The sequence below is a fragment of the Schistocerca cancellata genome, chromosome 3 (genome assembly GCF_023864275.1).
Source record: "Schistocerca cancellata isolate TAMUIC-IGC-003103 chromosome 3, iqSchCanc2.1, whole genome shotgun sequence".
NCBI classification, from domain to species: Eukaryota; Metazoa; Arthropoda; class Insecta; order Orthoptera; family Acrididae; genus Schistocerca; species Schistocerca cancellata.
In genome coordinates, this window is record NC_064628.1 from 584,155,661 (window position 1) to 584,176,083 (window position 20,423).

The following is a 20,423-nucleotide window of genomic DNA, read 5'->3' on the forward strand; positions in this document are numbered from 1 at the left end:
AGGAAAGACATTGGAGTGAGTGGTCGACGTCGTCTGGTCTGAGTGTTAGAGACCAGACCGGTCCTTAGCCTCTCTCTCAGTATGGATTAAGGACATGTCGCTCCATTGTCGACAACCTGAGCATGCTAGGGCGACTTTCTAGCAGGCTTTCCTACATAAACGGCGTTGTACAGGTATGCTCTTCGACTTCAGTAAGGCGTATGACGTGACCATCATTCTTGGAAAGCTCCACCAATGGAGCTTCCGCGCCCACATCCCGATCTTCATTCGGTTATTCTTATCAACGCACTTTTTTTGGGTATCGAGTTGGCGACGTGCTGTCATATAGTCTTGAGCGGGAGAATGGTGTTCCCCAGGGAAGTGTTTTAAGTGTTACATTCTTTGCCGTAGCTGTAAACAGCATAACATCTACATAAGGAGCCCTGTACAGTGCTCCTTATTTCTGAACGACTTTGCAGTTCTGTGTTCAAAATGGTTCAAATGGCTCTGAGCACTATGGGACTTAACATCTGTGGTTATCAGTCCCCTGGAAGTTATTGTTGTTGTGGTCTTCAGTCCCGAGACTGGTTTGAAGCAGCTCTCCATGCTACTCTATCCTGTGCAGGCTTCTTCATCTCCCAGTATCCACCACAACCTACATCCTTTTGAATCTGCTTAGTGTATTCATCTCTTGGTCTCCCTCTACGATTTTTACCCTCCACGCTGCCCTCCTATAGTAAATTGGTGATCCCTTGACGCCTCAGAACATGTCCTACCAACCGGTCCCTTCTTCTTGTCAAGCCGGCCGGAGTGGCCGTGCGGTTCTAGGCGCTACAGTCTGGAACCGCGTGACCACTACGGTCGTACGTTCGAATCCTGCCTCGGGCATGGGTGTGTGTGATGTCCTTAGGTTAGTTAGGTTTAAGTAGTTCTAAGTTCTAGGGGACTGATGACCACAGTAGTTAAGTCCCATAGTGCTCAGAGCCATTTGAACCATTTGAACCATTTCTTCTTGTCAAGTTGTGCCACAAACTCATCTTCTCCCCAATCCTATTCAATACGTCCTCATTAGTTATGTGATACACCCATCTAACCTTCAGCATTCTTCTGTAGCACCACATTTCGAAAGCTTCTATTCTCTTCTTGTCGAAACTATTTATCGTCCATGTTTCACTTCCATACATGGCTACACTCCATACAAATACTTTCAGAAACGACTTCCTGACGCATAAATCTATAGTCGATGTTAACAAATTTCTTTTCTTCAGAAACGCTTTCCTTCCCATTGCCAGTCTACATTTTGTATCCTCTCTACTTCGACCATCATCAGTTATTTTGCTCCCCAGGTAGCAAAACTCCTTTACTACTTTAAGTGTCTCATCTCCTAATCTAATCCCCTCAGCATCACCCGACTTAATTCGACTACATGCCATTATCCTCGTTTTGCTTTTGTTGATGTTCATCTTATACCCTCCTTTCAAGACACTGTCCATTCCGTTCAACTGTTCTTCCAAGTCCTTTGCTGTCTCTGACAGAATTACAATGTCATCGGCAAACCTCAAAGATTTTATTTCTTCTCCATGGATTTTAATACCTACTCCGAATTTTTCTTTTGTTTTCTTCACTGCTTGCTCAATAAGATTGAATAACATCGGGGATAGGCTACAACCCTGTCTCACTCCCTTCCCAACCACTGCTTCCCTTTCATGTCCCTCGATTCTTATAACTGCCATCTGGTTTCTGTACAAATTGTAAATAGCCTTTCGCTCCCTGTATTTTACCCCTGCCACCTTTAGAATTTGAAAGAGAGTATTCCAGTCATCATTGTCAAAAGCTTTCTCTAAGTCTACGAATGCTAGAAACGTAGGTTTGCCTTTCCTTAATCTTTCTTCTAAGATAAGTCGTAGAGTCAGTATTGCTTCACGTGTTCCAATATTTCTACGGAATCCAAACTGATCTTCCCAGAGGTCGGCTTCTACTAGTTTTTCCATTCGTCTGTAAAGAATTCGCGTTAGTATTTTGCAGCTGTGGCTTATTAAACTGATAGTTCGGTAATTTTCACATCTGTCAACACCTGCTTTCTTTGGGATTGGAATTATTATATTCTTCTTGAAGTCTGAGGGTATTTGGCCTGTCTCATACATCGTGCTCACCAGATGGTAGAGTTTCGTCAGGGCTGGCTCTCCCAAGGCTGTCAGTAGTTCTAATGGAATATTGTCTACTCCCGGGGCCTTGATTCGACTCAGGTCTTTCACCCTGGAAATTAGAACTACTTAAACCTAAGGGCATCACACAAATCCATGCGCGAGGCAGGATTCGAACCTGCGACCGTAGTGGTCGCGTGGTTCCAGACTCAAGCGCCTGGAACGACTGCGGCCGGCAGTTCTGTGTTCCTCTTCCAATAATTTGCAGCCACTAGTCAGTTGAAATTTATAGTACAGATGTTAGAGGAGTGGGCTGCGATGTCGTGAGTCAGTTTTCTGCAGATAAGTGTGTGTGTGTGTGTGTGTGTGTGTGTGTGTGTGTGTGTGTGTGTGTGTGTATGTTTGTGTGAGTGTGGGTGGGGGGCGGGGGAGGGTTTCATTGGAATCGTTCTCATCGTATTTTTAATCTATGTGAGGGACAGCATTCTCGGTTTCTAGTGCTCATTTTTTGCTCCAAACCGCCGAAGTTACCACACATGAAGGGTAGGACACAGGGAACACTGGACATCTTAAAGTGTCTTCAATCACAGACCTTGGGGCTTGAGCAGGGCACTTCTGCTCCAGTGTTACAGGGCTTTCGTGCGATCGCGGCTACACGATGCACAGTGTACGAATCAGCGAGAACTTCTTACCTGCAAATCGTCGACGCTATCCACCATCAGGAGCTCAGACTGGCCACGGGTTCTTGCGGGACCAGGCACATACCCAGATTCTTTCCGGTGGTTGGAGAGTCGCCACTCACCACCGGTGATTTTTGATCGTTTATGCAATGTGCAGCTTGTGTCCTAAAATTTTAGGGCGACTTTTTTAATGTGTTATCACGGTGACCAGCTCATTCGTGTTTTTTGTAAGTGATCAGCCAGACACACAGTCCTGTGAATCTGTTTTAATTTTTTTCTCGACTTACTCGTGTTTTATTTTTGACAGCTTTAGAACATCTGGCCATTTTAACACAATCTTACAAGATGTGAGGTTAGTGCGATTATGCGGGTGATCATGGGTGAGATTGGGAGAGAATGATTGCAGTTTTATCTCAGATTGCTTCTTACTTCTTGTTTTAACAACATTTGTTTACCCTCCATACTGCCTTCCGTTAACGTAATGACAAGTTCTTGATGCATCACGATGTTCTGTCAGCCGACCCATTCTTTTAGTCAAGTTGTGCCGCAAATATATTTTCCTCTCAGTAACTCCTCATTTGTTATTCGATGCACCCACCTAATCTTCAGTTCTGCTGCACCACATTTCAAAAGCTTATATTATGTTCTTGTTTCAAATGTTTATAATACTTGTTTTCGTTTTGTACTACACTCCAAATACCTTCAGAAAAGACTTTGTAGCTTTTAAGTTCATGTTTGATGTTAACAAAGGTCTCTCTTTCAGAACCACTTTTATTGCTATTGGCAGCTGGTTTTTTATATCCCTTCTACGTCACCCTATCGTCAGCTATTCGTACCCCCAAATGACAAAACTCATTGACTACTTTTACTATCCTATTTCCTTATCTAATTTTATCAACATCGCCTGATTTAATTCTATTAAATTCGTTTACCCCTGTTGTAAGTTTATTATTGTTCGTTCTACAATTTCTTTCAGTACATTATACACAACTGGCAATTAAAATTGCTACACCACGAAGATGACGTGCTACAGACGCGAAATTTAACCGACAGGAAGAAGTGATATGCAAAGGATTAGCTTTTCAGAGCATTCACACAAGGTTGGCGCCGGTGGCGACACCTACAACGTGCTGACATGAGGAAAGTTTCCAACCGATTTCTCATACACAAACAGCAGTTGACCGGCATTGCCTGGTGAAACGTTGTTGTGATGCCTCGTGTAAGGAGGAGAAATGGATATCATCACGTATCCGACTTTGATAAAGGTCGGATTGTAGCCTATCGCGATGGCGGTTTATCGTATCGCGACATTACTGCTCCCGTTGGTCGAGATCCAATGACACTTAGCAGAATATGAAATCGGTGGGTTCAGGAGAGTAATACGGTACGCCGTGCTGGATCCCAACGCCCTCGTATCACTATCAGGCGAGATGACAGGCATCTTATCCGCATGGCTGTAACGGATCGTGCAGCCGCGTCTCGATCCCTGAGTCAATAGATGGGGACGTTTGCAAGACAACAACCACGTGCACGAACAGGTTGACGACGTTTGCAGCAGCAAGGACTATCAGCTCAGAGACCATGGCTGCGTTTACCCTTGACGCTGCATCACAGACAGGAGCGCTTGCGATGGTGTACTCAACGACGAACCTGGGTGCACGAATGGCAAAACGTCATTTTTTCGGATGAATGCAGGTTCTGTTTACAGCATCATGATGGTCGCATCCGTGTTTGGCGACATCGCGGTGAACGCACAATGGAAGCGTGTATTTGTCATCGCCATACTGACGTATCACCTGGCGCGATGATATGGGGTGCAATTGGTTAGATGTCTCGGTCACCTCTTGTTCGCATTGATGGCACTTTGAACAGTGGACGTTACATTTCAGATGTGTTACGACCCGTGGCTCTACCCTTAATTCGGTCCCTGCGAAACTCTACATTTCAGCAGGATAATGCACGACCGCATGTTGCAGACCTGTACGGGCCTTCCTGGATACAGAAAATGTTAGACTGCTGCCCTGGCCAGCACATTCTTCAGCTCTCTCACTAACTGAAAACGTCTGGTCAATGGTGGCCGAGCAACTGGCTCGTCACAATACGCCAGTCACTATTCTTAAACTGTGGTATCGTGTTGAAGCTGAATGGGCAGCTGTACCTATACACGCCATCTAAGCTCTGTTTGACTCAATGCCCAGGCGTATCAAGGCCGTTATTACGGCCAGAGGTGGTTGTTCTGGGTACTGATTTGTCAGGATCTATGCACCCAAATTGTGTAAAATGTAATCACATGTCAGTTCTAGTATAATATATTTGTCCAATGAATACCCGTGTATCATCTGCATTTCTTCTTGGTGTAGCAATTTTAATGGCCAGTAGTGTACTATACGTTCTTCGAATTTCTTTGTCGTCTCTCAGAGAATTATAGTGACAGTGACAAAACTCAAAATTTTTATTTCTTCTCCCTAAACTTTAATTTCTCCTAGGTTTCCTTCATCGTGTGCTAAGTGCACAGACTACGCATTATCGGGAAGAGACTACAGGCTTTTCTCAATCAGTTCTTAACTATCCTTTCTTTTTCATGTGCTTCGACTCTTACAACTGTAGTCTGCTTTCTGTGCAATTTGTAGAAAATTTTTCGCTTCCTGTATTTTATCCATGGTACCTTCAGAATTCCACAGTGTGTATTCCAGCTAGAATTGAGAATAGCTTTTTCTAGATATAGGTTTGCATTTCTTGTCTGTCTTCCAAGGTAAGTCGTAGGTTAATAATGCCTCACGTGTTCGTACTGCTGTTCTCCGAGGTTTGCTTCTACCAGTTGCCCCTTCTCTAGTAAATAATTCGTTTTAGTATTTTGACTCCATGACTTATTAAAGTAATGGTTCGGGAATATTCACATCTGTCGCACCTGATTTTTTTTAGAAAAGGAATTATTACATTATTCTTGAAGTCTGATTCATACATCTTGCATATCAGATGGAAGAGCTTCGTCATAGCTGGCTCTCCCAAGACTGTCAGTAGTTCTGACGGAATGTCATCTACTCCAGGGATCTTGTTTCGATTTAGCTCTTTCATTGCTTTGTCAAATTCTTTTCGCAGTATCCTATCTGTCATTTCATCTTCATCTACTTTCTCTTCCCTTTCTACAATGGTGACTTCAAGTTCATTTCCCTTGTATAAAGCCTCTATATGTTTCATATATCTTTCAGCTTTCCTTTCTTTGCTTAGTTTCGGATTTTCATCTGAGCTTTTGATGTTCATACGGTTGTTTATCTTTTCTCCAAAGATCTATTTATTTTTCCCTTAGTCACGCATTCTTCTATATCCTTACATTTGTCTTCCGGTCATTCCTGCTTTGCGTTTTGCACATTCTGTCAGTCTCAATTTTAGAAATTATTTGCTATAGTTTTATTTTTTATCCTTTGACCAGTTACATTTAATATGTCATGCGTCATCCAAAGATTTCTGCTGGGCCTCGCCTTTTGCCTGTGGTAGTGGTAAGGCCTTATGGGACCAAACTGCTGAGGTCAACGCTCCCTAAGCTTACACTCTACATAATCTAACTTAAACTAACTTACGCTATGGGCAACACACACACCCGTGCCTGAGGGAGGACTCGAACGTCCGACGGGGAGAGCCGCACGCACCGTGACAAGGCGCCTCAGACCGCGCGGCTACCCCGCGCGACGCCTTTTCCCTATTTGACACTCTGCTGCCTTCACTATTTCATTTCTCTAAGCTACCCATTTGTCTTCTGTTGTATTTCTTTCCACTAGTTCAGTCAATCGTTTTGTAATACTACGTCTGAAACTATCTCTAACTAGTGATTCTTTCAATTTATCCAAGCCTCATCCCCTTTGTTCCTCCCTTTTTGTGATTGCTTCAGTTTTAACCTGCAGTTCATAAGCAATTAATTATGATCAGAGTCCATATCTGCACCTGTAAATGCTTTGCAGTTCAAAATCTGGTTTCAAAATCGTTGTCTTATTATCTGAATCTATCTGAAACGTACGTATATTACTAGATCTTCTCTACGTACACAACCTTGTTACATGAGATTTAAGCCTCGTATTATCAACGATTGCGGACCATGCAGAATTCTTCTACGAGGCTTTCGCCTATTTTGCCTTTTCGTCCTCTTCCTACCATTGATTTCCCCCACTATAACTAAACTTTGTTTCCCGTAACTATCTGAATAATTTATTTTCTCAAATCGTACATTCGTTTTTAATGTCTTCATCACCTGCGGAGCTAGTGCGCATATAACTACAAACTTGTATCACTGTAGAGGGCGCTGACTTGTATACAGGGTGATCCAAAAGTAACTGTAAACACTTCGTGGATGTAATGTATGCATCAAAATATGAAGAAAACGTTCAGTAAAGTTTTGTCTGAAATTGATTTATTTCAGAGTTATGCAGTGGAATAGGGAACACAAGTATAACACAAACAAAATAAAATGAATTCTTTTCAGAAAGCAGCGACACGAAAGAACTCATAATTCAACGCAACTACTTACTGTGCGTTTACCCTAGGTTTTATTCAATATGATGCCCATGTAGACGAAGACAGTGACATGCTCGACATCTTTCCGCTCACGTAATGCTGCAGGCTCCTTTCATCTCATTCCGCACAGTTGCAAAGCTATTTTCAGTTCGTTGCTGTAGCTGTGCTACAGTCTCAGTTGCAACGCCATACACGAGCTCCAAAGGTAGAAGCCCAGGGGTTAAGATCCAGAGATATGGCGGGCCAAGCAGATGGCCCCGCACGATCTGTCCAGTTAAGGGATAAGCAACTTGCAGATACTCTTTTGCCCCCCCCCCCCCCCCGACTGGAATGTGCGGGGGAACCGTCGACAAAGCAACATTAGGCGAACACGACACGCCAAAAGCGTGTACTGGCCCATGGTCTAATGCCTACCACACACTAAAGCATTTTTGAACTTCACTCTAATTGTGGTCCATACATCACACCCACTAAGTGTGCATTTACTTTCGAATCACCATGCGTACCTTGGCTACGCTACTTCGTCACTACGTTGTTCACCAGCAGCTTACTCACATTCTTATTAGTAAACTCATTTCTGCCTTACTCCTGTTTTGTGTTGACAATCTTTTCCTCACCTGACTAGAAGTCATATTCTTTCATCTATCGCACGGTGCTCCGAATTGTGAAGTGAAGACAAATAGTGGCAGATTGAAGCTATGCGACTGACCGTCGGGCATGTATGGAAGCGTAGTCGATTAGAACATTGCATGCGAGTTACAAAGGTCCACATTCGAACTACAGAGCGGCACGCAGTTTTAATCTGTCAGGGAATTTCGCAATTGCGTACACTCCACTGCTGAGTGAAATGTCCATTCGTGGACCTTTCGGATTCCTTATCTATTGTGACATTTATGACATTTATGTATACATCGTTTTCGACAAACTAGGCAAAACCACCAGAACAGCTGTAACTGTATGAAGAAACTGACAAGAACTTAGTGCAGAGGAGCAGGAATTCGCTTGTATCATCTTTGCATAGCATGCAACTGCATTTACAAAACTTCATCGACAGACTAATAAATACACACAATATGGCAGACACAACTGTTTGTTCTATGTAGACTAAACAAAAACAAATTATTACAGTGAGGACATTTGTCACACACGTCATGATAAAAAAATAATAATTTTCGTATGTTTAAAAAAGGGATTTTAATATCAACTGGATTTTTATGGATTGTTAAATACATTCATCAATGGCACAGCGCACGGAAATAGTTCTGATAAATGACCGAGCGGAAAGTCACAACATAAATTGCATCAAAATTTCTCCTCAGGTGAATATTGGATTCATTATCTGTGAAAGAGTAAGTAATAAGCTGTATTTCCTTCAAAATTGTATAAGTGGTCAACATTAAAAATCTGAACCCCTGTAAAACACCTTAAATTTCTGATGTGGCCATACAAGGGGTCCCTAAGATAGCTCCCAGACACGCAGAAAGCACGATGCCGTCGTAGAACTCCACAAATCGTTGTATGGTCCCAAAGGGACTTTCGTTTCTTCGCATGAAGGTCAAGACGCAAGGCACAATGGGCGAGCCTGGGGACAAGGAGATTGGTGGCTTAACAGGACAGAGCAGTGAAATTCGGGAGAGGAAATATTTCCCAGATAAAGCAATCTGTCGTCAACCTGTATGACAACGACCGTTTTACTACGCTCATTGAAGCCTGAGCTGATGAAGTCTCATAGCTACATCAAGCTTGAGATTTTACGTTTTAAATGTGGACGAACAAATGGTGTGATCATGGGCGTGCGCAAAGAGTGGGGAGGGGGATTGGCTGGGAGGGGGGGGGGGTGAGAGTATTGTCCCCTCCTCGCATCTGGGGACGGACCTTTTATTTATTGTGCTTCTGGCATTAGGTGAGAGCATATTTGGCACAGCAGAGCACGACAGGAAATGCTGTTGTTTTATCAATAACTAAATTACCTCGGTTTGTTCAGTTTTCTTGCAGTTTAGGGAAATTTATGCCATTTCCTTCGCGCGGCGGCTATCTTGACGCAGTCCAGCAGTCAAGTTGGTTTAGAACTTTTATCAAATGGTCGAAATAGAGTCGTCAATATCTTCTGTCGCTTCCTCATGCAGCCCTTTTCGAACTGTAAAAATGGGTCAGTTAGTTAGCTTGTTAATTAATTGGTTATGTAGTTATGTTTTCATGGGTTACTCGAACGATTTCTTTGTCGAAATGATGTGGAACGAGTCAGTTGAAAATATACGTTACTTACCATTAATGGGCATATTATTTTTCAGTATCATTCAAACAGCTGTACCGTACTTAGAAAGTAAGTCCAGCATCTATACGAGCGGGCTGTGGCCTCCATTCCCAGAACAACATAAACACGGATACATTATAGCTGAGCGACATCCTTGACGAATTTACAGTAGAACGCTCCTTCCCTTTGCTCCGCAAAGTAACCACTACAGATGTGTGTCAGTCCGGAAAAAATGAAAATAATGCTGTAAATCAATTAGCATAATCAGATATGAAGTTTTGTGGGTAAGCAAAATGTGATAATCTGCATCAAAATTGAGTAAGTGTTTTTAACATTTATTTCCTGCATTGAGTATTAATACCGCAATTGTTTACTGATAATTTTGATTGATATACAACTGGGGTTTCCGATATTTCTGACTTGTTTTCTATCTCAGATTTTTGAGTTTCAGTAACAATAGATTCAGAAGGATGTAGGTTGCAGTAGGTACTGGGAGATGAAGAAGCTTGCACAGGATAGAGTAGCATGGAGAGCTGCATCAAACCAGTCTCAGGACTGAAGACCACAACAACAACAACATAACATTTTTGATGTATGAATAAAAATACTTCTTTCTTTATTTTCTAACATTTTGGATACCGGCGATTCAATCATACGAGAATGTACAGGTAATCTCAAATCACTGAATGAAAAATGCGGCGTTCGTATGAGTATTATTTAGAGACAGAGCTAACGTATAGTAAAATAACACGCTTTTCATTTAGGTATAGAAGTTTATACTTAAAAAACTGTGACATGTGTGGATTAGTATCAATCGTTTGCAATAAAACATGTTTTGTGTACTTCCTGTTCACTTTCATTCTTCGGACAATACACGTTTTAAATTCATCCAGTCAATTATAATAAAAATTGCAATTTTAGGATCTTGGCCCTCTAAAGTTATGCGTTTTGGCACCTATAGATTCCTTGAAGTTACAGTTAGTACATTCGTAACAAGGACCATCATAAACGACATGACTTAACGACTATGATGGTGACTATTCCGAACTTCATGGGAGCTATAATCGTAGATGCCAAAATAAATTCCTTCCTTTAATGACACTGAAGTCCGTAACGATATTATGCTAGTAAGTAAAACTAATGACACTGCAACCTTCTAAGCAGCTTAGTAGCAACAATGATACATCCACAACTGTTTCTTGGATTGTTCATGGTGAAGAAAATCCATTCCAGCCTTAACGTCACTTCTAATCTTAAATATTTTAGTTCAGTGTCCAAGTAGCTTCCATTACTTGTTACAGTAGCCCTGAAGATAGGACTAGTGTCCTGAAACCCGGGTATCGTACATGCTTTAATAGAAACAAAATAACTTTGAGATTACAACTATAGCGGGTTTAATTCGCCATGAACAGTTATTATCAACAGTTTAATGTGGAATGGATCTGCAGTTTTCATGTAATTATTAAATAAGGTAATTACTTCAAGAATGAATTTTCGTTCTACAGCGGAGTGGGCGCTGATCTAAAACTTCCTGACAGATTAAAACTATGTGCCTGGCCAGGTCCTGAACTTGGGACTTTCTGGTTTGAAAGGTAGGTGATGGCGTATTGCCTGTAATAAAGCTGTAATGGGAGTTATGAGTTGTGCTTGGATAGCTCAGTCGGTAGAGCACTAGCCCGCGAAAGGCCAAAGATCTCAGGTTCGAGTCCCAGTCAGGCACATAGTTTTAATCTGCCAGTAAGTTAATGGTAATTACTACTTATGATCGACATTTTTGTTGTATTGGTTTTATTTTCAGTACTACCATCGCAAAAAGTTATTTTTTCCCAGCTGCAAGCGGTAATTACCATTTTTAATAACAAAAATTTTTTTCCTGTGGCCTGTGCTATTGACAGACTTTCGGATGACGTTTTAAGCCTGCCACCGGCTTTAAACGTATAATTTTTCCAGCGTATCGAGGGTAGATTGAAGTCACCACCGACTATAGTTGTATGAGTGGGGTACCCACTTGAAATAAGACTCAAGTTTTCTTGGAACTGTTGAGCAACTATATCTCCTGTAAAACGATCCAATTAATACTTTAGTCCGATTGTCAAGTATAGCCTCTAACCATACTATGTACTTCAATTTCACTACAAGGTAAACTGCTTCTGACAGCAATAAATACTCCACCACCAATTGTATTTAATCTATCCCTTCTGGACACTGTTAGATGGTTTGAAAAAAATTCGGCCGAACTTATTTCCGGCTTTAGCCAGCTTGCCGTACCTATAACTATTTGAGCTTCTATTAGGACAACACACTACCAGTCCCGAGCTGAGAAATTCCGCAGCCTGGCCGGGAATTGAACGGAAGGCCCTGTGATTGAAAGTCAGCAGTGTTAATCACAAGACCACGAGCTGCTGAAATTTGCGTACAAGGCTCACTTCCAGTGAACTGTACATTTTTATCAAAACACGTAGAACAGATGTTTGGGTTTTTGAAGTGCAAAAAGAATTATTTCACCTTCAGTAGCTTCACATAGAAGATTCTTCTTGGTTTCCCAACGCCTTTCTTTCCTCCCCTCTGAAATTTGGTAGTATTTATTCGAAAGTATAACCGCTAAGCACAATAGTTGCTAAGTAGAGTCAGTTCATTTACGCATTGTGATTCCGCTGATGCTGTTTGACTTGGTTAGGCATTATTGGTATCTGGGCTTATTTCTGTGTAGGTATTTTTTCTTTCTCTCTGAATATTTATTTGCCACTGACATATCAAAAAGTTTCGAGACCCTCTTTTTAATTATATGTAACAGAGATCTCAAAATGTTCTAAGAGAATATCATCTTTTAATATTGCTACTTTTAAACATGTACATTTAGTGCGAACAATAAATTCATGGATCAAATAGATGTACTATATGAATTGGTTTCTCACAGGTATTGCCTTTCATTTATCGCTGCATTGGATCCAAGCACCTCCCGTTTACTGGGAACACAATTATACACCTGGACTCTCATCCGGACATGCTGATTCCAAAATCCATGCCTGCAGACACTGTCTGGGACAAATACAAACTATTCAGGTAAGTGTTATTTAGTTGATAATGGTAAATCCTACTCTTTCTAGCAGACCGCACCATATGTTTAGGGTAATTCTCGCATGACGGCGTAACTGTTCAAGTATTCGAAAAGTATCCACTTCATTTTATGTTGTCCCTTCACTTCATGTTGCACTCTTCTATATTTTACGGTTGTTACTCTTTACATTGATTCATCGGTGTGATCCAACATTAATGGATTTCTGCGCCGTTTAGCAAAATAAATTAAGTTTTTTTCCGTTTAGGGAAATTTGCAGTATTTTCTTTTCCTGGGCTTTTCTGTGTTTCTTATTTTATCAATCAGTTTAAATATTCTGTCTATCATCCACAGTTTATTCACAGGTATCCTTCTTATACCCATATTTGTCAGTCTAACTTCTGTGATACTATTTTTAGGGATTGAAATAAAAGTGCACCGAAATGAAATTAATGTGTCTATGAAGACAAATGCAGACAATAGTGAGAGTGAAACGATGAGTCAGGTTAGAAAATGTGTTGAGGTATTTACGACGATTGCTCGGGGTAAGTAGGAAATTCGGGACCGAATTCCGATGGAGCAAAGCATTTTAATTGTCACTGCATATTCTTTACATTTGACGTCTTACAGTCCAATATCTGAGTTCGGAACATCTGTCCCATTATGATGTAACCCAGTCTCTCACAGTATTTTCCAAGTTTGTTTCCTTCTCTTGTGATGGTGAACAGTGTGCTTTCTATTGTTGTCGACTTAGCTATTCAGGCACAATTCACGACCCTTCCTCGCAATTTCAGTTCTGCTAGGAGTAGGCAAGCAAGGTATGCAGGAAAACTTATGTACAGCTAAAACTCTTGGTGAAAGATTGCAGCTGGGAAAGGGGGTCGTTAGAAGCGTGTGGATATTTTGTGAGCTCTACGAGGATTTCCCAGTTCAAGCGCCCAGTTTTAAGCTCACGGGAAGTTTCATATTAGCGGCATGGGAGCTGATTTAGCAAACACAATTTGCTGCCACGACCCTGTTGACTGAGACCACTGGCAATTGTCGAATGTGTAAACATTCACTTGTAGATTGATATTGATACATACAGTGAACAATGCTGTTAGGAGACGCCTGAGATGTGTTATTTGTGTGAGCATAATCGTAAAGGAGCAGTTCGCTTACTTGAAGTGGGCCGAAGCGCCACCACTGTTGGGAGTCGCTTTGATTGCAGTGAGTGTGATACCACGGTTGAAGAAAGAAAGCATACAGAGACGGGGAAAAGTAAAAGAAACATTTATCTAGTATGTGGAGGGCCACATTCGGCAAGCGAAGGAGTCTGAAACGTCCTTCGGATTGGTCTTTCTAAATCCTGTTCAATTGTAATTGTAATCTTACATTATTTACCGCAAAGAAACATGAGTTTCCCCGGAGATGGTAGAGACGTGTAACAACAGACTCGCCAAATAGGTTGAAACCTCTTCGCAACCACTTGGTGTACAAGAGGTTTGCGGTAGCAGCTCTACCATGGTTGTTCTGTTCATGTACTTCTCTGTGTACGTATACGAAATTCAGCTGCCACTTTCGTTGCAGCGGTTATAACACTGCCGGCTGCTATTAAATTAGCAGTGCGCCGATAATGTTACTCGTGTGACAGGAATTCGATTTGACCGTGAGTGTGTATAATGGGCCTTGTCAGATGGAGGGAATATTTTGAAAAGTTGCTCAATGTAGGTGAAAATGCGATCAATAATGTTTCAGATTTCGAGGTAGAATGGGATAGGAATGATGATGGAAATAGGATCACATTTGAGGAAGTGGAAAAAATGGTCAATAGATTGCAGTGCAATAAAGCAGCTGGGGTGGATGAAATTAAGTCGGAACTCATCAAATACAGTGGAATGTCAGGTCTGAAATGGCTACACAGGATAATTGAAATGGCCTGGGCGTTGGGACAGGTTCCATCAGATTGGACAAAAGCAGTAATCACACCAATCTTTAAACATGGAAACAGAAAAGATTGTAACAACTACAGAGGTATCTCTTTAATCAGCGTTGTGGGTAAAATCTTCTCAGGTATTGTTGAAAGGGAAGTGCGAGTATTAGTTGAGGACCAATTGGATGAAAATCAGTGTGCGTTTAGGCCTCTTAGAGGTTGTTAGGACCAGATCTTTAGCTTACGGCAAATAATGGAGAAGTGTTATGAGTGGAACAGGGAATTGTATCTATGCTTTATAGATCTAGAAAAGGCATATGACCGGGTTCCTAGGAGGAAGTTATTGTCTGTTCTACAAGATTATGGAATAGGAGGCAAACTTTTGCAAGCAATTAAAGGTCTTTACACGGATAGTCAGGCAGCAGTTAGAGTTGACGGTAAATTGAGTTCATGGTTCAGAGTAGTTTCAGGGGTAAGACAAGGCTGCAACCTGTCTCCACTGTTGTTCATATTATTTATGGATCATATGTTGAAAACAATAGACTGTCTGGGTGAGATTAAGATATGTGAACACAAAATAAGCAGTCTTGCATATGCGGATGACTTAGTTGTGATGGCAGATTCGATTGAAAGTTTGCAAAGTAATATTTCAGAGCTAGATCAGATATGTAAGGACTATGGTATGAAGATTAGCATCTCCAAAACTAAAGTAATGTCAGTGGGAAAGAAATATAAACGGATTGAGTGCCAAATAGGAGGAACAAAGTTAGAACAGGTGGACGGTTTCAAGTACTTAGGATGCATATTCTCACAGGATGGCAACATAGTGAAAGAACTGGAAGCGAGTGTAGCAAAGCTAATGCAGTGAGCGCTCAGCTACGATCTACTCTCTTCTGCAAGAAGGAAGTCAGTACCAAGACTAAGTTATCTGTGCACCGTTCAATCTTTCGACCAACTTTGTTGTATGGGAGCGAAAGCTGGGTGGATTCAGGTTACCTTATCAACAAGGTTGAGGTTACGGATATGAAAGTAGCTAGGATGATTGCAGGTACTAGTAGATGGGAACAATGGCAGGAGGGTGTCCACAATGAGGAAATCAAAGAAAAACTGGGAATGAACTCTATAGATGTAGCAGTCAGGGCGAACAGGCTTAGATGGTGGGGTCATGTTACACGCATGGGAGAAGCAAGGTTACCCAAGAGACTCATGGATTCAGCAGTAGAGGGTAGGAGGAGTCGGGGCAGACCGAGGAGAAGGTACTTGGATTCGGTTAAGAATGATTTTGAAGTAATAGGTTTAACATCAGAAGAGGCACCAATGTTACCACTGAATAGGGGATCATGGAGGAACTGTATAAGGGGGGCTATGCTCCAGACTGAACGCTGAAAGGCATAATCAGTCTTAAATGATGATGATGATGATGATGATGATGATGATGATGTGTATAATGGGTAAGATACTTATTTTCGTTTCTCGGAATATTGCTATTGAAAGAGAGCAACAGCAGAATGAACGGGATTCGAACCAAGATTCTATTAGTTATAAATAAACTGCAATTACCTACAAGGAAACGGTTGCCAGCCTGTTTAGGTAAGTTGTATCAAGTACTAACACCGCTTGTAAAGAAAACTAACTACTAGTTGATACTGAAATTCTGTTTTGCAAATAAGACACAAGGCAGTAATGTAATCTAACACGCAGTGTAACAGTGGTTTGGCATGAACGGCACAGAAGTAATATTAAATGTTTTGACAGCAACTGGCTCCAGTAACACTATCTACATATTAGCTATATATGCATGAAAATATAAACACTACTACTTACAAAGGTGTACAATAATTACACTCCTGGAAATTGAAATAAGAACACCGTGAATTCATTGTCCCAGGAAGGGGAAACTTTATTGACACATTCCTGGGGTCAGATACATCACATGATCACACTGACAGAACCACAGGCACATAGACACAGGCAACAGAGCATGCACAATGTCGGCACTAGTACAGTGTATATCCACCTTTCGCAGCAATGCAGGCTGCTATTCTCCCATGGAGACGATCGCAGAGATGCTGGATGTAGTCCTGTGGAACGGCTTGCCATGCCATTTCCACCTGGCGCCTCAGTTGGACCAGCGTTCGTGCTGGACGTGCAGACCGCGTGAGACGACGCTTCATCCAGTCCCAAACATGCTCAATGGGGGACAGATCCGGAGATCTTGCTGGCCAGGGTAGTTGACTTACACCTTCTAGAGCACGTTGGGTGGCACGGGATACATGCGGACGTGCATTGTCCTGTTGGAACAGCAAGTTCCCTTGCCGGTCTAGGAATGGTAGAACGATGGGTTCGATGACGGTTTGGATGTACCGTGCACTATTCAGTGTCCCCTCGACGATCACCAGTGGTGTACGGCCAGTGTAGGAGATCGCTCCCCACACCATGATGCCGGGTGTTGGCCCTGTGTGCCTCGGTCGTATGACAAAGGTCTATAAAGGTACATCACATATGTAGAATTGTGGGCAGTTGGGAATGTGAGTCTCTCGGGAAGCGTGCAAGGGATAAGTCCCTTCAGTCGCGCTATTCATCTGTGTCCTCGGTGGCTCAGATGGATAGAGCGTCTGCCTTGTAAGCAGGAGATCCCGGGTTCGAGTCCCGGTCGGGGTACACATTTTCAGCTGTCTACATCGAGGTATATCAACAACACCTGTCGGCAGCTGAGGGTTTCAGTTAGTCATCATTTACATTACCAGATGTTATCAGTGGGTGTGAGATATGATGAACGTGGTGATCAAGTCAACAGCCGAACACCCTGTGTACCGAGGCAGGACGGGACAGTACGTGCAGATACGGTTTTGCGTTATACTGTTGTAAGATAACGTCTCGGAGATAGTGTGCTGTCATCAGCCGCAACACCTTATACATTTAGCAGCTGCTGTCAAATACACCGGCTATGCAAACCAGAGACGATCGTGTTGTGTACGCAGTGGTGCCACATACCATCACGCCAAGTGCTGGTTCCATATGATAACCAAGAATGCAATCCGGCAATGTTCGTTCTCGTCGGAGCTTCCACATATGGATGCGTCCATTGTGATACTGTAGGCAGAACTGGCAGTCGTCTGAAAAGGTGACGTGTTGCCACTCCTGTCCCTATTCCGGTCTCTGGGCACCTCTCTTTGTTGCCATATGAAGGGAAGCCACATAATAATGTGTGTGTGAAATCTTATGGGACTTAACTGCTAAGGTCGTCAGTTCCTAAGCTTACACACTACTTAACCTAGGCGCTACAGTCTGGAACCGCGCGACCGCAACGGTCGCAGGTTCGAATCCTGCCTCGGGCATGGATGTGTGTGATGTCCTTAGGTTAGTTAGGTTTAAGTAATTCTAAGTTCTAGGGGACTCATGACCTCAGCAGTTAAGTCCCATAGTGCTCAGAGCCATTTGAACTTAACCTAAATTATCCTAAGGACAAACACACACACCCATGCCCGAGGGAGGACTCGAACCTCCGCCGGGATGAGCCGCACAGTCCATGACTGTAGCGCCTGAGACCGCTCGGCTAATCCCGCGCGGCGACGGGGAGCCACGACAGCGGTTGCCTTCTTCATGGTCCATGATGGTCCAGACGTCGCCGTACTGTCCGTGTGGATATACGAAGTGCATTCTAGTTAAAACAACTCTGATTTTGTCCTCAGCACTGGGAACGGATAGAAACATTCGGTTTGTTTCAAAATACGTGTACATTCATTGTGAATGCGAGACAGAGATGACAGAACTGCAAGGCAGACAGAACTACAGCGACAGTGTCTAGAGTGAGACTGAATTTGATGCTTCACAAGGAGACGTTTTCATTACCACAACAGCGTGTAAACATTTGTTTTCTCCGTTTGCGTGGCGTGACATAGACATCGCCATTTGAGTAAGTCATACGGTGATGGTGTCATGGATATGTCTAATGTGAGTTCGTACGTGCGGCAGTTCAAAGGAGGCAGTACGCCGTGTGAGGAGAAACAAGACAATATCGTCCTTACACCAGCCTGTCTGACGACCTGATCGAGCAAGTGGAGAAAGTTGTTTCGGAGGATCGCCGAATGAGTGTGGGACACATCGCCTCCACAGTTGGCATTTCCGTGGGGAATCTGCAGACAATCTTGCATGCAGACCAGAAAATGCGAAAAGTGTCCTCGTTCGGGTGCCACGAATGCTGACGGACGACCACAAAGCTACGCGCGCGGCTTGTTGCCAGACAATGTTGACGCGTGATGATAACATGAGCGATTGTGATAAGGACGAGACACGGTAGCCATTTTTCAGTCCTGAAACGAAGCGCCTGGTAGCTCAATGGAAGCACACAATTTCACAACCACAGAAAGCAATTAGAGTAAGCGCCGATGCTGAAATAATGACGGTGGCCATGTTCTGGGACAGCGATGGCGTAGTGCTTGCTCATTGTGTTTCAAAGAGCGCTACGGTGACAGGTGCATCCTACCAAGAAGATTTGAAGCACAAGATCCTTCCAGCATTGCGTGAAAAATAGCCAGGAAAGGCCGCACGCGTGCTCTTTCACAAAGACAAATCAAAAGCGCATCGGGCGCACGCCACGCTGCAGTTTCTCCGTGGTAACAACTTTGAAGTGAATTCTCATGCTCCCTACTCGCTTGACCTGGCTCCTGGCGATTTTTAGCTGTTTACAACGATGAAAGACAATCCTCTATGGTCGCATATTCACTAGCCGCGCCGCTATTGCTTCGGCGATTTTCCAGTGCTCAGATCAGACACCTAGAGAAGCGTTCGCAACGGGCGTGAAACCATGGCGCCGACGTTGTGAAAAGTGTTTGTTGCTGCAGAATGACACAGGTTTACAGCTATGTGTGATTAGTTTGTGCGAAAAAAATCGGAGGTGCTATAACTTGAATGCACGTCTTATATTTTGCTGCAAATTAGTCCATACACAGGCTCAAGGTGCGTCATGTGGCTATGTGGTGGTGCACGGCCACTAGTCGGGTGGGGCCACTGAAATCGTGCGCTGCGTTGAGTATTGTGTTCGTGAATCCATCGATTCTGTGTTCCCTTGACAGGCCAGGGATGCCGACCGATATCGCGGAACGAGAAACTGCAGTCACGGTATTTGACGATCCTGCCGCTCTAGAACTCCGACTATCCTCCTTACAAGAGACATAACACGATCTTCTACCAAAAGGCAACATTTTAATGAGATTTCTGGCTGAGAAAACCACTGCACAATCTTTCCTTAAATACAAAATGTAGATGACGTCACTCCTGCCTACCAAGTGGTTGTAATTAAAGTGCATCTACACTCCTGGAAATTGAAATAAGAACACCATGAATTCATTGTCCCAGGAAGGGGAAACTTTATTGACACATTCCTGGGGTCAGATACATCACATGATCACACTGACAGAACCACAGGCACATAGACACAGGCAACAGAGCATGCACAATGTCGGCACTAGTACAGTGTATATCCACCTTTCGCAGCAATGCAGGCTGCTATTCTCCCATGGAGACGATCGTAGAGATGCTGGATGTAGTCCTGTGGAACGGCTTGCCATGCCATTTCCACCTGGCGCCTCAGTTGGACCAGCGTTCGTGCTGGACGTGCAGACCGCGTGAGACGACGCTTCATCCAGTCCCAAACATGCTCAATGGGGGACAGATCCGGAGATCTTGCTGGCCAGGGTAGTTGACTTACACCTTCTAGAGCACGTTGGGTGGCACGGGATACATGCGGACGTGCATTGTCCTGTTGGAACAGCAAGTTCCCTTGCCGGTCTAGGAATGGTAGAACGATGGGTTCGATGACGGTTTGGATGTACCGTGCACTATTCAGTGTCCCCTCGACGATCACCAGTGGTGTACGGCCAGTGTAGGAGAT

General features: G+C 43.2%; 1 protein-coding gene and 1 non-coding gene across 2 annotated transcripts in view; both read left to right on the plus strand.

Moving 5' to 3' along the window:
- Positions 1–20,423, plus strand: part of LOC126176441 (UPF0489 protein C5orf22 homolog) — a 148,167-nt gene that overhangs the window by 69,171 nt on the left and 58,573 nt on the right. Inside the window, exon 2 of the mRNA XM_049923598.1 lies at positions 12,481–12,626. Within this exon, the coding sequence (XP_049779555.1) occupies positions 12,481–12,626 (146 nt within the window). The remainder of the gene's footprint in view (positions 1–12,480; positions 12,627–20,423) is intronic.
- On the plus strand, positions 17,118–17,191 carry Trnat-ugu (transfer RNA threonine (anticodon UGU)). Its single transcript has one exon. It is a non-coding gene; the product is annotated as a tRNA-Thr (tRNA).